Source organism: Anser anser (assembly GCF_964211835.1).
Source record: "Anser anser genome assembly, chromosome: 2".
NCBI lineage: Eukaryota > Metazoa > Chordata > Aves > Anseriformes > Anatidae > Anser > Anser anser.
This window is the reverse complement of record NC_139721.1, coordinates 147,557,228-147,578,768: the sequence shown is the minus strand read 5'-3', so window position 1 is coordinate 147,578,768 and position 21,541 is coordinate 147,557,228. Positions and strand designations below refer to the sequence as shown.

Below are 21,541 nucleotides of genomic sequence, written 5' to 3'. Positions count from 1 at the left end.
ATGATGGGACCTTTTTTGTAAGCCATCAAAGGCTGTGCTTTTGGAACAGGCTCCCCCAGATGTTGCTCTTTCTCCTCTAGTAGCGGACACGGAGGTGAGCTCCTGCAGGAGAAGTAAATGCAGACCCGCACATGATGCCTGGCACAGCCTCAGGGCATGTCACCGCTGCAGGTAGGGTGCAGATGCCTTCCGTTCACTGCTAGTTGAGAGAAAATGTTGCCCCCAGTATGTGGTCTCAGGAGTGTTTTTTTGGGAGGAAAGAGCAGAGGCAGAACGGACGTTTTCTGGCAGTTGATGGGCCCTACCTCCCCATCCCAGCCTCCCCTTTCCTAATACTTTTTGTACCTCTTCCATGTGAGAGCTGCTGCTGCAAGCAGTCAGACCTTGCAAAACTGCAATTAAAACAGGCATTTTTAAATTTTATTATTTTTTTTTAAATCAATGTTAATTAAGTATGGCAAGTTAACTGGCGTTAAGATTCATCGTGCCTTCTCAGATGGCACTTGGAAGGGCATTAGTTAGACCTGGAAGAGGAATCCAGGCTTGGCAGTAGTGGAGCCTGTACTGCTGTCATTTTCTTTTCTGGAATTTCAAGTGATGTATGTATTTGTATATTTTATAGGTTGACTGTTCTCCTTGGCAAACTTATTTTTAGAAACTGCAGTGAGCCCTCTGAGAGGGAATCCTTGTTGGAATGCCTTTTTTTCTTTTTTAAGCTTCTCAGGATCTACTGGTAGAGGTCATAAAGCAATTACATAAATTAAATAATTCTTTAAAATGCAATTAGGGCAACTTGTAGTTAGATTTTTTTTATTGTCATTTTAAAAGTACTTACCAGTTTGTGTGCTATTTCCCTTTGACTAAGTTTTTATGCCATCTACCACATTATGTGGCCCCGTAGAAATTTGCCTGTCTCTCAGTAGCAGAAAGCTCAGAATTAGCTCTGTACTTTCCTGCCTTTCATATCCCGTCTCGTATATTGCTAATTATGCACTTGCATCTACTCTGCCTTGCTTTGAAGACACTTCATAACAGTAGTGTTCTTGTTAGGAGCTTTAACATTGCTGCTCTGGTGTATATGTGCATTGGGATTTTTTACACGAGGATGTGCATCTTAAGGCTTTACAGGAAAATGAGTCTTTAGCCTAGTGGAGGCTTAGCTGGTATTTCTGAAGAGGGTCTGGATTATTTTTTAAGAGGGGGGTGCCAAAGAATCACAAAACTGCAGATGAACATGTTCTGCAGCGTGATCTCCTGGTCAGACGTTGGCAGTATCGTGCCCAGATTTAAGGCTCCTTTTGTGACAAAAAGTTGAAATTAGTTGGTTAATTAATTGATGTTGTCACTTACTGTGACTGTCACTTATGTTGTCAAATATAATCTATTTTTTTTTCTGTGTAGTTCTTCCTGTGTTGCTCTGCTTTGTTACATACTGTGTTGTAAACCTTCTGAATAAAGGCTGATGTTACTTGCTGTGCAGTAACCACAGCTGACCACAGTATTGACCAGTGTCTGTGCGTTGTCATAGTTATGGACATACTGGGGTAGCCTACAGAGTCTTTTTCATGTTTACCCAGAAATGGAAAGACAAATTCTACTTTTTTTTTTTTTTTTTTTTTTTATTCCTTCCCCAGTTTGTCCTCCATGGGCATGGCCTGGTAACCTAAACTTGAAATTTTAAGTCAGGGTAGATTTCCAATAAGACCTTTCTCTAAATTTGCTTCTTTCCCCCCGTGTGGATGAGTAGTGTAAGTACCAGAAAAAAGTATATACAACTTAATTGTGAGAAAACAACATGTGCTTTGGCTGTATGAGCTTCTAGTCTGATGTAAAACATGTATCAGCTTGCTTAGTAGATTATTTTGGAAATGTCATGCAGAGAAAATGAAAATTCTGACTTCTGTGAATAGAAAATAAGACAACAGGCATCTCACTGGCATCACTTAATAGTACAGTTGTGTTTTTCAGTATTAAGGGTGTTCTCTGTAGAAGAATGTTGTCACTAAACATACTGTATTTTTGTAATAACCACCTTTTACTTTTCCATTCTTAAACCAATTAGAGTGATTCTGTGGACTTCCTAGGGTATTTTATTGTCCCATTAACAGTTTGAAGATGTTTTAAATCCGTAGAGATGGTGAAGTCAGTAATTTAGTACAAAATTTGCGCATAACTAAGCAAATGCACAAAAGCAGCTTGGCGAAACTATAATATCAACATTTACTTTGGGGAAAGGTGATGGGATTCCTACCTGACCTGTAATCCTCTTTGGGATGTCACTGAATAAAAGCTATTTTGTATATTAGAAGGATCTTTTTGTCTATATCTTTCTCAATTTCTCTTTACAGTCAGCTGCAAAAAGGGTTATGAAATATGTTTTCTGTCTTAAAAGCTCTTTCATGTGCTTTTTCTTTTCCAACAGCAGCAGTGAAATATCATTAGTATTCTTGTGGTTTTTATTAGAGGGGAGAGTTTTGAGTAACAAAATTGAGGCTGGAATCTTAACTTTGTTATTGCTAGGAAGAGCTAAGAAGAGTTTGGTGTTTTCTCACCATCGTTTTCATTCTTTTCTCTTTCTCAGAGAAAAACGTCACGTGTCTCTGATAAATTAATGTAGTTCTCGAGTTCTGCCAACAAACCATTAGTTTTCTATCTATAGATGTTTTCCCTAAACCTCTAATTTGTGAGACCACACTTAACTGCACATTCTTGTTAAAATGCTCAAATGCTTGTAAGCTGTAACAAGTTCGATATAGTATTTTCCCCTAAAAAAAAATCAACATAATATTTGCAGTTTATTTATGATATGTGTTTTGTACAAGATTGCTTGTGTTCAACTTAGTCCTAGCTTTGACTTCACTTAGTTTTAACTTCTGCTGTCGATAGTTTCTAGTGTATGAGCAGGAAGGAGAGCCATCATTTATATGGACTTGTATGAAAGTGTAGACTTCTGTGTAGTACCTATACTATGTACAAGTACTCACATGTAATTAATTTTCTGTTATGACTATAAACAAATAATTTTCTTTTTACGTGTCGAACTGTACAGGTAATGGCACTTTTGATGTGGAAGCTGAACTGAAAAAGTGAAAGTACCTTCTCTTCTCGTTCCTTGCGGTAAAATGAAAAACAGTAATTATATATATTGGGCTAAACTGAAACAATGAAATCACCCTCATGCGAAAATGACTGATTTGTGGTTATTTAAAAGAGAAGAAAAATAATTGGATTAGATCAATTTAGAAAGAGTCAGCATTTCATGTAGGAAATGGTGATTCTTGTAAGTCAAAGGCAGTATCTTGGGTATTACGTGTATTAATCCCCGAAATCATGTTTTTGAAAAAGAAACCTGCTGCTGAGCTCTCTGGTTTGGTACAACCTTGACCTTGAAGAAAGTATTGAGATAAGGACGTGGGGCTGTTCGTTTTTGCAAAGGGAGAAAATAATAAATCAGGAGAATCAGTCATTGCACGGCTTGTTAATTTTCGTTGGGGGAGCTGTAGTTCGGTGTGTCTTACCGGGGTGCAGCAGGCTGGCTGCGGGGGAAGCCCTTCGGTTTGGTGCCTTTGCATGGGGCAGCCTGCCATGGCCTTACCCTGTCCCAACGTGGGGTCCCGTGCCACTCTCTCCCGGTGAGCTGTGCAGTAATGTGGGTTATCGTGAACCAAGCAGGAGCTGCAGGACATCACTTGAAGGGCCTGGCGTTGGGGCATTTTGGCCAGCATCCTCTGCAGCTTCAGTTGCCCAAGTATTAAATCGGGCAACACCCACGCTCTGCCGAGCCCCTCAGCTATCTGCTTTTACTGATCTTAGATTCAGGCTTTTGTGTGAAGATGAGAACAGGTGAAAGGAAGGACTGTTTTTGAAGTGAAGATAAATACAAACGACTGCAATTTTTTTGATGTTAAATATAAAGCACTCTCCAAAGGATCAAGAGGTGACATGTCTCAGTAGTTGGTTGTGGTTAAAATTGCATCAAATTCTCCATCAGGATGAGTTGCTGTGTTATTACAGCATCTTTAATAGTGGAATGGCTGAAAACTTTGCACTTGTCCTTTCAAGAAGTGAAATGCACCTTCTTCTGATGATAAAAAGAAGAAATGAGGTAGTTTTTATTAGCACGATACACAAGATCAACCAGTGTAAGTAAGGTTGATTATTTGCTGCCTTTGAAACAGTGTGTTCGGGCTGTTTTTTTCTCTTTTTGGACTGAAATTTTGTTTTAGTGATGGGCATGAAAGAAAGTCAGGAATTACAGTCTATGAAGTTTCTTTTGTGTTTTTGCAAGCTTGTATTTAGTATATGTTAATGTGCCCGATTTCTGGTGTTAGTTGAAGATTGTCCAGATACTGAGAGTAGTACTGTAGCTGATTTCTGTAAACTACAAGTCTTGACCATTTTTGAAATGTAGGCTTGATGGTTTTGCCTCAGAATAGATACAAATCTATCCTTAATTGTGCATGAACGTAGCCTATGTGAATTTGCAAAATATCTCTAAGTGTAACGTTTTAGGAGATAACATTTTTTCTTTACTTTTACTGTACAGTTCGAAAATGGGGCATTCCTTATCTGTTTTGTTTTTCTCATTTCTATGCAAATAAAAATCCGTGTGAGAAACAAATGTTCAAGAATTTCAGTGTTTAGATTTTCTTGGGCGTGGACTTGGGTGTTTTAAAAAAAAGGAAACAGCAAATTTCCTTTTTCGGAAGAACATACTATACATACCAGCTATAGGTTGTTTAAACTGCATCATAAAATTTTAAAAAACAGTGATAAACATTATTTTTTCCTGTGTGCTACCTCCCTCCACTGCAGATGTTGCTTGAATTTTCAAAGGCCAGACAAAAATGTTACATAGCCATGTTGCTGATATCAGCAGTTTCAGCGAAGAACTCAGTTTTAGCATTAAAAAGTAACTATAGCATGTAAAATTGCTGCCAGCACTTCTTTCACTGCCAGCTGACCAATTTGGAGGGCGTTTAGATAGTAATAAAAAAGCTTGCATAGATACTGGCTTTTTTTGGTGCATAATTTTCAATGCAGTTTCACTTTCTGAATGAATTAATGTCTGTATTTAATATTATTAATGTTTACTTGTAGCTGGCAGCAGTTTTAAGATTGTGTTTCTGCAGAGTTTAAAGAAAAAAAGGAACTCGCTCATTAAGGAGAACACAAAACCATGAAAACCACTTGTCTTCTGCAAATTTACCTGAATTTTGTGTTTCATAAAGTGTCCCAGTAGCCCTGGGACTGTAAGTTCAAGTGAAAATACATTTCATTTTCATAGGAACACCGTCTTGCAGCAATTTATACCAAAGTAGGTCATAGCTGTTGCAGTCTGATTCTCCCTGCTCCCTGTAGCTTGCAGCCTTCGTCCTCGTTGCACCAGCAGCGGAAGGCACAAGGCAGTACAGTAAGTCACTGAAGTAGCTCATCTGGTCGAAAAATATCGTGACAAAAAATAACTTTCCTTTAAATCAGCTGCTTCAAGTGGGTGGCTGTGTGCACTACCAGTAACACTCGTTAGGTCAAGGGGAGGAATGGGAGATGCGTGGCTTGTGATCAGAGGAGTGTGGAACTGCAATAATCCAGAATTAAATTGGCGTAAACTGTTGTGGAGCCTTACAGCATCTGCTCGTGCATGCGTCAGTGCTCTTCTGACTTGAATAATCCGTGTTACCTTGCTAGATCAGGTGAGAAATAACTCAGCATTTCAGTTAGGTGGAAGCATTGTCCGCAGTGGATATGAGTTACAGACAAAAGTTGCAAAGTCAGAATTAGGGTCTGAAGAAGTGGAAGTGTTGCCGTTCAGTAGCAACAAACTGGCAGATCTGCTCATATGCTTTGAGAAACCTCATCTTTTATCATCTTTTGCAGGACCCTTAGAAGTACCTTGTGATCTCCAAGCCTAAAATCCTGCTCTGAAAAGCAGCAGAAGTGTGTTAATAGGCAAGTTGTTCAGGCAAGGACGGCTTTGTGATGGATCTCACGTAAAACTTACTCATTTTGAGATTGCTGGTTTTTTTTTTGTTGTTTTTTTTTTTGTTTGTTTTGTTTTGTTTTGGTCAGATGGGTGAATTTTTGCCAAGTATTCAAACTCCCAGATTAAAATTTGGGAGAAGTCCACCGTTTCCAGTGCATGCTTATACCTAGCCAGTTGTCACTGCCATTGTATTAATCATCATCATTAGTCGTTTTGTTTATAGGGCTGTGTGTGTGTGTATATTTTGTATGTGTGTGTATGTATATGTATATAAAAATAGATAGATAGAGCTCTGTGAAGCTGTATGTAGTGGGATGGCAGGGTTTTTTTATTATTAATTCTGTATATTCATTTTCCTGGCCATTTACCCAATGTTCAAAGTATGTTGGGGCTGAGAGTTGTTTCAGTGCAAGTCTCACTCTAAAGTGTGTTAGATAATGCATCTTTTTAAAACTCACAATTAAATATTTAGATACTATATATATAAATGTTACACCACATACTTGTCATTAGAAACCTGAAATAAAAAAATCGAGTGGTTTGCTCTGCAGTAGTCTTAATTTTTTTTTTTTAATTTTTTGCCAGTTAATTTATGCTAACAAACAATTGAAAAATAAATATATATATATATAACTCAGAACAGCTCCCCAGACTGTCTCGCTGTTACGGAGCAGTACCGGAGGAGAGCAGGGCAGGAAGGTAGGTGGGCCCGCCTTGGTTTAGCAGCACCCAAGGGGCGCAGCGCAGTTACCAAGGTCAGTCATTCCGGCAGCCGGCTGTGACCTCGCAGAAGTTGCTTTTTCAGTACTCATCTGTCCATTTGGAGGCCTGGTTCAGTTTTCTGAAGCTTCCAGAAAATTGGCCTGGATGTGGAAGAGGAAGGGGATGACCGAGGTGTCCTCCTGCAGCCCTGCAGGCCGAGGTGGCAGCTGAGGGCATGGGGTCGGTTGCAAGATGGGGAGCACAGAACTGGATTTTTTGGAGGTGGGGGTGCTGTAGCACTACAGTTTCTTTCAGCAGCAGTTGGCTTTCGTCTTGGTTTTAGTCGCCGAAACTGTACCAGAGTGTTCACGATGGTTACTGGTGGGTAACTCTGCCATGTAAAAACGGAGTTTCCGTTAAGTTTGCACTTTGTGGTATGCCAGCTTGTGATTTCCTGTAGTACCTGCCGTGACAGCGAGTGGGACGTTTTCAAGCATTTTTCTCTTAAAGAAATAGACGTGAAACACTGTATTAACTGACATTCCTTTTGCTTAAGAACGTAAATACCTCTCTTCTGCTTCCCCTTTAAAACAAAGCCTTGGATTAAAGTAAGTTTAGCCAGACGTTACGACAGTCGTGGAATATTACTAAGGCAATACGGCCTCAGAAGCATCAATTACGGCCAGCTGTGTTAAGAGCTATATTTATATGTTTAACTAAACTTTTCTTTTCCCTGTGTGTGGATAAATGTGAGGTTTGAGTTGCACAAAATTAAATAGCCTCTTTATGGGAGTAGTAAGTGGTGCAGAGTGTATGGGAATTTAATACTACCACAAGGAACAGACGCCCATGTTTTCAACTAGAATGCCTTAAATCATTAGGTAGCATTCCTAATTGTAATCTGAGATGGAAATGCTAAACTTAGCCAAGTAGTGTTGTGTACTAGAAAGACCTTTGTGAACAAGCTGGATGCTAAATTCATCTCCCCCCATGCAAAAGTGCCACATTTAAGCAAGAGGGGAAATTAAATTATCATGGCAGAAATCACTGGTGGGTTACAAAGCATTTGAAAAGTGACGCAACAACAGATATTTTGCTTTGTTTTAATCGCAATTGTGTAAAGAGATGCTTGTAATAATGAAAAACTTAAGTATTTACTATGAAAAACTGGCTACTGATAACAGAATTGGTACAGTGTGGTCTTGGAGATAGTATGCTTGGAATCATTAAGGCTGCGGTTGACTTGAACTATTGGAAACCTCTGGGGAACAGATCAGGAAACATTTTTGGCAGTGAAGATTTTGAGGTGAAGAAAATCAACGTTTGAAGAAAGTGAGATGTTTCAGTTCTTAACGCTTAACCCATCCCCATATATTTATCCTTAAAGAGGAAGCTTTCAAGATATACTTGTGTAGAAGCTGTTGATAGAGAAACTATTACTTTCAACCACAGTATCTGTACACAGGGTCTTGCTGTTAGCACCTCTGGAAGGCTAACCAGCTGTCTTTGTGATACGCTTGCACGCTACCATAAGCAGCGGCATGAATAGGTTTTAGTATTTTCTTCTTGATTGAAGTTAAGTAATTTCATAATGTCATTGTAGGAATTGCAGCTTTCTGCAGACAGGATGCACCAACATGTGATTTGTTAGAGAAATGTGTGTGGAGGCGGTATTCTGCTTTTTTATTTGGTATTTTATCAAACACAGTAGTTTGAGAGGTGTGCAACAGCAAGATAAAATTACAAACTGGCTTTTTGGAAAAAAAGGTGCACATCGTAGTTGAAGCTAGGAGTAAGTTACAGGTATTAAACAGTAAAAGCATATTGCTGGTGTTTTAATTAGATGTAGCTGCAGGCCTCTGCCTTCTCTGCTTGAGAATATGAGGAGCTGTGTTTCTCTCCTAATTTAATGTTGAACATTAAGCACAATGTACCTGCTAGTTCATGTCATTTCTGAAATACGGTTGTGAGTTTATTCCATAAACTATAGTCTGTGGATAAATTCCTTTTATATTTTTGAAGTAAATCTATATGGAAAAAATAATATTCTCCTGAGACAGAGCATCTCAGTTGGCTCTCAAGCCGTTTCCTATACGTGGTGATCCTGGACGGCTTGTTTTTGTGAGCTGTCCATGTACTACTTGCCTTACAAGCATCGATATGCTTTCCAAAGCAAATCCTGAACTGAGGAACCTTGCCTTACGAGTATGTTTCAACAGTTTAAGAAAACGTTATACAAATAAGCTCTTTGTCCACGTTAGGACCAAGCTGAGGACAAGGATGTCCAGTACAGCAGATGAATGCTCTTGTTAAATGAATAATTATTAATAGTGTGGTAGCGCAGAGGAGATCTAGTCATGACTCATTGCCATGCACAGGAGATACTATTTGCCATACTATTTGAGAAGCCATCCCTGCTTTGGAAGCGGTGCTGACTACCCGACGTCGGCCTGCCCGTACCGCAGTGCTCTCCAGAAGGCATTACATCGAAGGCAAGAGACTGAGGTTACTCGCGGGGCTTGCTGATTCAACAGGTGAAAACACTTGTCAGCAGCAGCATCTTCGTGGTGTCCCTGAGCTCCCTTTTTTCCTCACTCTGTTACTTTCAGTCACTGTCACCGGCATGAAATCTGGATTTGTGTGACTATTTACTTTGTCTTTTTGGAACATCTTTCTGTCTGAATAGGCTTTGGCCATGCTAGGAGTAATCTTTACAATTTACTAGAGCGCTACATAACTTGTTTTTGTTTGTGATCAATGTTATTTAGGTTTGCAGCTGGTTGCAGGAGTTTGTTAGTCATTAAGTGAAATTATCACGGGACTTTGCTACTGAAAACTTGTATCGAAATGCAGTCCAATGAAGCAAAACATGGTATGTAATTGAGCCTGCCTAAATAGGATTGCTGTGCTTCATAGGAGTCTAAATTTAATAGGTCTCTCCTTGCCTTAAGTTGCCTGTTGGAGGATGAGTGTTCACCTTACCTTCCTTTACTCCATAGTTCCTCCATAGACCATATGGTTCGGAGCTGTCAGGTCCACAATTAGAGAATGATTTTTGCTTGGTGTCCACTAAGAGTGGTCGTGCGTGATAACGGGAGATGTGCAGTTCAGGCTCTCTTCTGCATCTGGTTGTAAACATACGTTCGTTTCCCTCCACTTCTCTACAGGTTATGTTATTCAGGGAGAAAGAAGGAAAGCTAACACTCCAAACGATGATCTCCAAGACTCTTTGCTTTTATCCATTGGCAATATGATTACAGCAAATAGGATCTGGAACCCCGCTTACATCTTTCTTCTACCTCCCGTCATCCAAGTGCTTTAGCCCTTAAACAGCAGTCAAAACCTTGTCAGCTTGTTTTCTGTCTTGGTGCCTTTTGTTCTTGGCTGCATAGCAGCATAGTTATTATAAGAATAATGATGAATGCTCTTACCGGAATATCCACAGCATTCCCTGGAAATGTGAATTCAAACCCTTTGAGGCTGAGGAGGCTCTGGAGCCCAGTTATCTCACGTCTTGGGTATGTGCTATAAAATATCTGGGAACCATTAGCTTCCTTTTGTCATACCGTACCACCAGAAGATGTGCCGTGTCCTCTTAGTTTTATGTTTCTTGAGGTGGAAAGGTGTCACACAGAAGGAAACTTTGACATCTGCAGTTGTTCTGAAACAGGTACCTCCTTTTTCTGCTAACAGAGGAAACTTACGTGTTCTATCAAGAAAAATCTCCATCCCCACCCGCCTCCGTGCAGCCAGGCACCTAACTTGGGCAGATTTGTTTCCACTCTGATTCAAATCAAGACCAAAATGTACTCTTCAGAAAAATACTTAATTGCTGTTCCTTCCATTATTTAAAACTGTCACTAGGTTGAGGGCTCCCTTGAAATCCAGGAATAAATATCAATAAATACCATATATAAAAGAAATACTATGATCAAACTCTGTGACTGCTTGTTAAGTTAGCTATTCTGTTTTAAAACAGCTGTGTCTTCTATAAACTAACAAAGAGAAATCCCGTCCTCTAGGGACACAAGCAGACATGAGAACACATTTGGACCTCTGTTCATAAGCTGTGTTTGCAGCCTGCTGGTACATGCGTGTGAACAGTTGCATGAATTCAGCTGAAGAGCAGCGTGGCACAGGTGCCGCGTGCTGGGTTTTCAGTTGTGATTTCAGACCCACAAATATATTTTAGAACCTAACACCTGTGGATTTCCCACCGACTCCCATGCTTTTCAGTGAATCTTAAGCCACTTTTCTACAGCTGTAAGTGTAAACTAACTGTGGGCAGTTATGTGATACAAGACATTACTGAGCCTCTCAGCAAGCCAGTTGAGTCACCAGATATGTTTGTCTGCCTTCCTAAGTACAGGAGGTGGTTGCAGGTTCCCTTGCAGAAGCTGCAGAACTATGATATCTTTCCCTGTGGTTCTCAATTCAGAAATGTGCGTTTTCACCTTTTTTTGAACTCCCAGCTCTGCAGAGGTTTTCTGAACTAAACAGTGACATACACTAATTGTGTCATAACTTCAGATAACCATACTAGAGGATTTGGTCTCCCTAACCTGAGCAGAAAACTAGTTTCCTGGAGATTCTAACTCTGTAATTAAAATGTAAGTCCTAGCTGGTGTATCATATTTTACTTTAACATATGATGCCCCAGTAGAACAAAGTGGTTGTGGAAATGCTTATCAGGAGTATTTGTTGAACATGGTTGTTTTATTCCATCAACTTAGAGATAATAACAAAGAGAAACGAAGTCCAGTGTGAAATGTTGCTGGTTGGTTTATCCTGTAGCTTCACAGTAGCTGAAGACATTATGCCTTAACAAAGCTTTTTCAGGACGCAGTTTGAGTAAGCAGTCTTGATGTGATGAATTTTTGTGCAAAAGCTGTTTCAGTACTAAAGAATTTCTTATTTTGCACATTAATCTGGGTTAATGTCCCATTCTTTCCATATTACTGCAGTGATCTGTTAAGGTCTGTTAAGCTCCCCGGGAGAGAAGGAACATCTTGGTCTTGCTGAACCATGCAGTAAGCTGGTGCAAACAGGCTTAGGTCTTGCATTTCTGTGTGAATTGTAATGCTGCAAAGTCCCACTCTTGAGCCCGCATTTCCAGTTTCATTCTCAACCATTTCCACTAAGTTCCCAGCCCACAAACCCCCCACTTGCTGATCTCTGTTGGTGCAGGGTCAGCAGCTGGGCCGGCCTGTGAAAGCGTGTCCTCAGGGCACTGAGCAAAAAGCCAGGTCTGCAGCTGGGAAGCAAGTAGTTTTGCATGGTGAGTGAAGGTTTGGGTTCTTTAACATGTCTTGCTTTTTTTTCAGCTGTCAGCGCGTACCCCAAATCTCCACTGCCATGTAGAACGATGCTCCAGGTATATTCTTGATGTGATGGTCGCAGGTTTTGCAGCGCAAGCAGTGTATTCCAACTAGAATTCAGTGTCACAGCAACATTCTTGTTGATTAAATAAGATAGCTGCTACGGTATCAAGTAAGGAATTACCTATTTTAGTTTTGTTGGAAAATCTACCCCACACCTTTGATTCAAAATACCAAGATTAACTCTATGGCGTGAAACATTTTAATTTTTGTACCTGTGCTTTTCTAACCAATATACCTCTCTAAAGAGAGAGAGCAGAAAGACACTGATTTACCACCATCTTTTTATAGCGAATTGCTGCTTAGCAGTGAACTGTTACACAAGCAGAAGGGATAGTGCGTACAGTTGTTGCATATCGGGGCAAGTTAGGGTTTGCAGTGAACATCGGTTGCAGTTGTGGCCATCTGGAGTGCTGGCAGTGGTGTGGGTTGCTGTTGTTAGTATCTGCCCCATGTCACCAGGTTTGTTTTTTTTTTCCAGTTAAGGAAAATTGCCATGTCCTTTTTTTCTTCCATCTTTTTCAGAAATGTGAATGGGATACCATCTTGCCAGTCTCTAAAATTCACACTGAAAACTTTGGCCTTTAGCTAAAGAGGGTAAACCTTCCGGACTGAATGAAGAAAACTCTTTTAGCACGGTATCCATCGAGTCCTGAGTCAGATGTCTCCAGAGAGTATTTAATTCTGCTTATTTTAGAAACATGTCTCTTCCTGCTCCTTTTATAAACAGAGCCTTGGCGACTGGGGGTCGGGGCTGACCGTGTGACCACTCTAGTCCAGCATACAGCCACAGGCTGTGCGGGGCAGAGGCATCCTTTGTTCTTCTCCCAGTTCTCTTTTCCTCCATCCCTATCTGATTTTTCTCACCACCTCTGCCATGCCAGGATGAGCGTTTTTGTACCCAGTGGCTGAAAACAGGTACTTTCTTTGCTGGCTTAGTGCATCCGCCAGATCATTTCACTGCTCTGGCTCTTCTTGGTGGTTTTATTAATGGTGACAGGTCAGAAAGGAAAGTAGTAAGAATTACCAACAAGGAGGAGTAGGATGGGGCAGTTCTGTTTAGTGACTTTCCATTCTAGGGCTAGGTCAAAGTGGCTGTTGTAAACACCATCTCAGTTTTAGAAGGGATTAATTCTGTACAGCATTTCTCAATCAAGCTTTAAACCCGTGAAAACACAGCTGATGTATAGAGGTGTCAGTCTGCAGGAAGTGCAAATGGTAGTCCAAAAGTGTGAGCTGCTTATTCATTTCTAGTTTTATAAGTTTAGTTAGAGTGGTCTGTGGGGATGTGGGTAAGCAGGCTCTGTGGTTATTGCCTCAAAAAGGTGGCTTCTGCACAACAACTCAGTTCTTGCTGGGTGTCTGACCTGTGCATACTTCCCCTGCGTTCCGAAGTGTGGGTATGTATGAGTATAAAGCTTTGCAGCAAGGCCCAACTCAATACACCATGCAGGCACATGCCTCGTAGTTTTTTTTCCTTTGCTTGGCATTGGCCTGATGGATGCTGGAGCCCAGGGTGAGGTGAGGAGCTGCTTGACGGACTGGGACAATGCTGCAATGGTTGAGCGTCTTAACCACTGACACTTAATTTCAAAGGAATTAATGCTTCCACAATGCTTATCTTTTTTTCTTGATCCCATTTGCCCGGTTAATTTTCTACACAGATGCTGTTGCTGTTCTAATTTAAAGAAAAAAACCTGCAAAAGGCTTTAGTAATATGGAGGAGTAAATTTTATTTCTAAATATGTGGTGATGAGCAGAATACAAAGGTGTTGATACTTGATTTGCAAATTTAAAATTAGTCTCGCTGCAGAGAAGTAACCCGTTTTCTCCTGTTGTCACTTGATGATTCTCTTATTTCAAATTAGAAGCTTCAGAGACGTACATAAAAGCTGGATTGTTTTTTTTCATACTGAAAAAAAGTCTATTTAGACATTACTATTTGATGAGGCACTTAGTGAAAAATCTTGGAAAGCAACTAGTTCAAGCATTCAAGGTTATGCCCATGTTTGTCTTCCTAAAATATTTAACAAAAATAGATTAGGGTTAGCAAACATACAGAAATAATTTTAAAATCAGCTTTTCAGCAGCACGCCATTTGCAGCCTTTTAAAAAGGATCCAGGTTGTGATTTAGTTGTTAAATATAGAGAGATTTCAGTTCTTGGCAAGCTTACCTTTTGAATTTTTTGAGCTGCTTTTTTCAGGGGGAAAATAACTTTTTCAAGGATTCTGGGATATTTTTCAAGGATTTAATTAAAAGGGGAACAACAAGTGTAATAGGAAAATATGTAAATGTTGCGCAAAAAGCTTCTTTTTTTTCCCTTGTAACAATGGGTTATTTTCTGTTCCCATATTCTGTGGTTGAATACCGACACAGGATTTAGTTCCTGTTCCGCCAGGGGTTTACATGGGCTCCTTTTTGACGGTCTGGTGTAGCTGGGCGTTACTGGTTTTGCTTATTCCCTTAACATACAAGTCGGCAGCATGGCAATCCGGAGCGCTGAGCGGTGACCCACAGGGCAAGCGGGTTTGACACCGCCACGAGCAGGTTGCGGCAGGGGCTGGGAGGAGGTTCGCAGTCCAAGCAAGCGTCCACACCAGCAAATCTTTCCTGAAGTCGTTCCAGTACTCACAGATGGAAAAGCCATTCAGCGCTGGAGGTGAAGGAAGTGAGCCGGAGCACGTGGGAGGGCAGGCGAGCGGCTGAGGAGAGGCACCGCCGCGGCCTTATATGGGAAAGGGAAAGGACATTTTCCTCGTTAACTTCACGGGGAATCGGTGCCCAGAGCTGCATTCATCATGTGGATGCATTTCCACAGGAGCGTTTCTTTTCCAAATCGTCTTAGTCATAGTTTTAGCACTGTGTCACATCTTTGCTGGCTTATTTATATAGTCTGCATGGGCTCGCTGTGCATCCACTGCTAGTCTGCCCTAAAAAGGTGAACTGTTTATAATCTTGGCCAACAGAAAAGACAGTACTAAACTGATGCCAGCAGCTTGGTTTGCTCTTACTGAAAAGACCACCCCGTTTCTGGGCTGTACTTAAAGCAAAACTTAAAGCAGAGGAGCAGTATATCCCTTCATCCGGAGGGGGCAAGGTTTGCTAAACACAACATGGCTTCCGTGAAGCCAGGCCAGAAGGAAGCTCAGCGGCCCAGTGAGGCCTTCCCCTCCAGGCTGCTCGTGTCCCTCTGACTGCTGTCTCTCGCCAACCTCACACCCTTTCTCTCTCCTCGGCTCTTTTTTGAATCACACTTACCCTCTCAGCAAGGCTTGCGGTCACACACGTTTGATTTAGAAGGGGCTTGCTTAGACAGCCCATTAAACACTGGGTGTTCATGAAGTAGTTCTGAGAATGAAGGAGCAACACCTCTGCAGGGATGGCCAGAGGGAGAAACCCGAGTTAGCTGTGCAATGAATAATGTTCAAAAGTTGGGTTGGGTATAGTTCACAGTTCAGTTTTTCTATTTTTTGTTTTGTTGTGTTTCCTTTTTTTTTTTTTTACCAAAAGTTTCTTATGTGCCTATACACACCATCTAGCAGAGTTATCCCACACCAAATTCTCTCAATTCTCCTACGTCTAAACTTCCCCCGCCCTCTGGCTGCAGGATCCACTGAAGGCAAAAGTGGGCCAAAATGATTTGTCAGAAAAATACGAGACATCTAATATTATTGTTGGATAAAATATATTAACAAAGGGTTGGCTCCTGTTTGAAACCTTCTCCACCAGATTTTAGAGCAGCTGTCCCGTCTAAGTTAGGCCTGGATATGCAAAGTTACAATTATGAATGGCCCTAAATCAGTGTGGGAAAACCAAAACTCAACTGCTGTGCTAATTTAAGCACTGCTCTCTTTGCTGCTAATTTATATGAATAAGGGTACATCTTCCAGAAAATGGCAGGTTCATTTTAAAAGATTCTCTTGGCTAAATTGCAAGATAGCTTTTAGAACAAAAGCTTGTTATGAATCCTGATATTTTTAGGATGCCTGGAAAGGCCGTAGTTAGCAGTAACATTTTAGGGCTACAAAGGAAATTGGTGGCCAGGGTCCAGGTTCTCATTCTATAATGAATAATAGAGAAATGGAATTTAAAATAACACCAAAATTCCAAAGTTGTATAAGGTCTGTGAAAACTGATTTCAGATGACTGTCTACTATTAGAGGAGAAGAAAATTTGGCAAAAAAAAATGGTCTGGTTGAAACCTGTTTTTAGTCAGTGGTCCTAACTCTGGAGTAATAAGTGAAGTCTCTACTGATTATGGAAAGTTACAGTTCAGAGACCAGTTTGGTCAGTGATCAGTTGTGGTTTACAAGCATTCAAATCTCATCTCATAAAACTTACAAAGTTTGTGTGTGTTTATTTTGGGGAGGGCAGGTTTTCATTAAGATTCGTAGCTTTGGAAAAAGGGTAAAGAGTTTTTTCATTAATAAGAATGGTACTCCTTAATTATCCTTATCCCTGAAGAAGAAGAAGAAAAAAAGGCTGAATTTATATCAAGGATGCTTTAGGTTACATATTTTGAGAGGAAATTTCTAGTTTGGAGTATAAGGTGCCAAGTTAGGCTGTAAAATACCCTTTGAAGATTTCTAGGAAAAGATTCTGGAAAGGGCCTTGAAGTTTTTCGTACCTTAAAGCAGAGGCTTGAATAGAGAAGCTCCATTTCTCTCATATCTCTCGGGTATCTTTATTTTGAAGTCTTTCTCTGATAACATTCAGAGCATAAATATTTTTGGATGGGATGTTGATAGGCTGGGGTTTTTTGGTTTTGTTTTTTGCCCTGACTGAACAGCATTTCCAAATTTCTTGTATCTTGAGAGTTTATCTAACAAGAGTGTTTCAAAAGAATTTAAGTAGCAGCTGCCCTGTTTGATGTCTTATAAATGCAGAGTTTGGTTCATAAATAACGGTTGTATTAGATGAAAATTCATCTGTCTGTCCAATTGGTGTGGATAGGAACATCTGGTTTGAGTCTACTCTGTTCCTGTCCCCTCTGAAACAGTTACATGCGTGTACTTTTCATGCAACTTTATTTTTGTTTACTAGTCACAATAAATCATACAGTCTGGTTGTCTTGTTTTGTATTTCAGATTAATTTAAAATTTCTCACGTGGACTGGCATCCTCTGTTGCTTGATATGGAGCGGGTTTGCTCAGCAAGGTAAATCATTTGATTTCACTGCACTACTTTAATATTGCTTTAAAACTGTATGTATTTAGCAGTTGTTTGTGCCAATAAATGTATTGGTTAGATGAGTGCTCATAGCAAGATGTTGCTCATATCTCTTAGTCATAACATGTAGAACTTGGTTTACAGGGCCAGTATGAAACAAATTAAAATTGCGTTATTGTCAGCACGTCTTTATAAATGAAGTGACCTATCTGTGTTCTTTCATAGGTGGAAGTGACTGCATAAAAGCTAATGCAAAATCATGTGGTGAATGTATACAAGCAGGACCAAACTGTGGTTGGTGTAAAAAAACAGTAAGTATTGCACAGTTCCTTTTATTTTTTTCCCTTGGTTTCAAATTTAAATAAATATTTAAATGTATAGAAATGTCCGTTTTCATTAACAATAATATCCTGTAGCTCTTCAATTGGATACCTATTAGTACATAAAAATTCAGTACCATGATTTTCCTGACGTCCTGATTTGAGTAGATCTTTTCACAACGTGTTTACTTTTTGTTTTCTAAAAGTTAAATGTATATAGGACCCTACAAGCTGTATCATAGCTATTTTAAATCCTTCCAGCATGGAGGCTGTCTAGGTATGTTTAATTATATTCTTTTAGTGACATTAGAGTAAGAGGTATATTTAGACGTAGGTGGAGCAGAGGAAGAGAGTGAAGGTCTGCTTTTAAAGGAAATTATGTTCAAATTTTAGTATTCTGTTGTTGGTAGACTTGGGGGTGGGAGACTGGTTTGTAGGGGTGGGTTTTTTGTTTTAGTATGAACCTTCAAAAGAAAGCTTGCTTGTGTAATTAAAAATTAAATCTTAAATTATGTGCTGCATGTGCTAAAGTTGAGTTGAAGTGTCTTCAGGTTAGAAACAGAAGGAAAGGTTCTTTAGAGCTCTTTTTTGGTTTGTTAATGAAAACTGGGAAACTTTCCTGTTTCCTGCTGTAAGATGATACTGTGTACTTAATTCCGTGCAGTACCAACTTACTGTCCCTTGGATCAGCTTGTAAGCTTTAAACTTTTCTAGTAAACTGACTTGACTTTAAAATTTGGCTATCAGATTCATTTGGCCAAATTTTATTTATTTGGTCTTAGTCAGCTTCCTATCAAGAACTGACAAACTGTAAGATATACTTACTTACATATATATCCTGGGGGGAGGGAAAAATCAGAATTGCCAAGCTCCTCAATTAGAAACCTTGTTTACTTATATTTGAGCTTAGAGCTGTTTTGAAGATTTGAGGTAATAGTAAGTTGTGTTCAGAGCAAAGTAACTTTTTTTTTGCTGCTAATGGATCTTACTTTTGGATTGTTGTCCATCTTCCCCTGCTCTGTCAGCATATTGCCATTGTTTTGTTGTGGAGTACCAAGGTACTCTTACATAATCTCTAATTAAAGCCTTTCAAAAAGAAAAAAAGGAGGGTAATTGGAAAGTAGACTGTACAAATAAGTTCACATAATTGACAACTGCATGAAGATGTGAGCCTTTCCCATCTGCTGTCACTTGTAGAGTAGCTGATTTAAAAGGATGCCCTGCTTCTGTTAGAGGTGACATTGGATATATATTTTTTACTTTCATCTTGCTTATACACAGATTATATACATAAATGCAAACTCTTGGATTAAATTATAGCCACTGTTTCATTGAGTAAAATTTAACATATTTCAGAACTGTGTTTTATTACTGGAATTTTTTTATAAGGATGGAGTCATTGTAAAAAAGTGTTATTGTGTGTAGAGTATAGCACGTTGCAGATAGCTGTAAATTTGATATTTGTTCACCCCTGTTTTCCAGGACTTCTTGCAAGAAGGAGAACCAACGTCTGCCCGATGTGATGACTTGGCAGCACTGAGAAGTAAAGGCTGTCCTATGGAAGATATAGAAAATCCTAGAGGTAGCAAACAGGTGCTTGAAGATAGAGAAGTAACAAACCGTAAAATAGGTGCTGCAGAGAAGCTGAAACCAGAGGCCATTACACAGATCCAGCCACAAAAATTAGTACTGAAACTAAGAGTCGGTAAGGACAGTTTCATTCTAGTCTTCATATGATTTTTCCGTCACCACCACAAGTGCATTTTATGTTTTGAATGTATAATCATTTTGTTTCTGAAACTGCTATCGTTCCGATAATCTGAATAATAGCAGAACTATTCAGGTTAACCCCAGGTGTTTAGGTAATTCAAATGCTGTCAGATTTTTAGAAAAGATTAGATACAGGTTTTTATCACTTATTCCAGATATAATTTCTGAGAAAATAGATAAAGCTCATAAAAATGTCAGAATGATTCAGATATGTCACAAAAATTAAATTGTTCTGTTTTCAGTATTTTACAGTTGATTTTCTGCAGTGTGACTTCTTGTAACAAAAGTAGAGGAGCATGCAAAAACCTAGAGAAGTTATGAGAACACTTGCTATTCCTTGAAGTACTCCTGTTACGCAAAGTCTGCGCCAAATGGTTTCGTAATACGTGGCAAGATTTTCAGTTTGCTATATAAAAGTTTCCAGAGGGTAAAGAAGTGGATATGAGACTGCATTAATGAAAACAAAGCAGTTGTGTACCATTTCAAACCCATAAAGAGATATTTGATTAAAATGGGGGTGGGGGAACAATTCTGGTAGTTCACACAATACTTGAACATAATGGAAACAGACCTTAAGGAGAGTTCCTAGGTGCTGCAACCAGGTCCAAAAATATATTGTATTTACCTGGAATAAGAGCCTGTACTTGGAGGCAGCTGCTTGTTGGGGACTGCATCAATAAATGCAATGTGTTCCGAGGCTGCTTAGCACAGGGAGGAAAGGGAAGAGAAGGAAAGGAATTAAAATTATTTTACAATTTTGGTATTAGCCCTGTTTAGTTCTAGTGACCCTTTCAACTTCAAGAGACGAAATAATAGTCTGTTGACACAAGTTTGATCAGCAGAGCATACAAGGGACCTGGGCAACCAAAACCTATTAACCCAAAAGATCATTGTTCAGTTTATGAGCACTTCTTTTGGTCACAAGGTCTCTGATTAGGGTTTGTGTGCATACAGAGGGGAATGTTTGCTTTCTGTGCAGGCTCTTTTAAACAGTAGCTAAGGAAAATCTAAAGCTTTTATTTGTTTTAAATAAAACATGCTGCATAGCTGCCTGATCCATACACTCATTCCCTTTGCCCATCTTATGCTTTCCCCAGCTTGTTAATTTTCCTCATATTAAGCAAATATTTGCTAATTATTAAACAGACTTAATCAGCAGCAATATCACCATTTCACTTTAGTGACTAAAAGCTGGGATGGAGGAAAAAACTTTCAATTCCATTCCTTATTTCATAAACAATAGGCAAAAGAATTATTTTCCATTTAACTTGGGGGTAGTTCTTGTGCACTGTCTTTCAACATCAGAGTGAAACTACATGCTTTTGTTGGCTAAGCACAGGGTCTTGGCTTACATTTGCAACAGACAGTAACCAATTATCTCAACTACTGTTTCTGTGCTCGGCCTAAATTTGATGCAAAGTAACTTGAAATAATCTATCCAGAACTGATTTTTCTTTTATAAACCTATTTAAAGAGTGTTTTTCCGAAACTAAACCCTTAGGATTTCTTCAGTCATCTTGGATGCAAATAGATATTGAAAATTTATGCTATTAGATCTTTCAGGAACTTTGTTAAAATTATTGCAAGCATCGAGATTTAAAATTGCAGCAACTAAGAGAGGCTTGGTTTTAGCAGGACACTATTTTCCATGGGGAAATGAAATGCATTAGACGTGTAAAGTTGGGCATCTGAAATAAATACTCCTTCAAAATTCTTTCATCATAATTTAATGTTAACCATTTCAATTAGCAGGAGAAAAAAACCTCACCACTAGCTCAAAACCTTCATCGTCAATATCTCAAAGACTTTACTTAAAAAGACATTTTTCTTGCCAGTGTAGTTACTGTGGAATTTGTAATGGTTTCTGTTTGTTGTTTAATCTCTGAAACAGGGGAACCGCAAACATTTTCATTAAAATTTAAGAGAGCTGAAGATTACCCCATTGACCTTTACTATCTTATGGACCTCTCCTATTCTATGAAAGATGACTTAGAGAATGTGAAAAGTCTGGGAACAGCTCTGATGCAAGAAATGCAAAAAATAACTTCAGACTTTCGAATTGGTAAGAAAGATTTACTTATTCAAAAAAAGTTTCCTTCCTGATGTTTTTCACATCATTAAAGTGAAAATCACATCATATGAATAATAATTTTTTTTTTAAACTAGCAGTATTATGGCAAACATGCTAGCACATAAAACCTACTGAGGAATATGAGA

At 39.3% G+C, this 21,541-nt stretch overlaps 1 protein-coding gene across 2 annotated transcripts in view; it reads left to right on the top strand.

The window, feature by feature from the left end:
• Positions 1–21,541, top strand: part of ITGB1 (integrin subunit beta 1) — a 44,533-nt gene that overhangs the window by 2,785 nt on the left and 20,207 nt on the right. For both annotated transcript variants that reach the window (XM_083822944.1, XM_083822945.1), the window contains exons 2-5: positions 17,153–17,222; positions 17,460–17,545; positions 19,037–19,259; positions 21,216–21,386. In XM_083822944.1, coding sequence (XP_083679070.1) covers positions 17,153–17,222; positions 17,460–17,545; positions 19,037–19,259; positions 21,216–21,386 — 550 coding nt within the window. The remainder of the gene's footprint in view (positions 1–17,152; positions 17,223–17,459; positions 17,546–19,036; positions 19,260–21,215; positions 21,387–21,541) is intronic.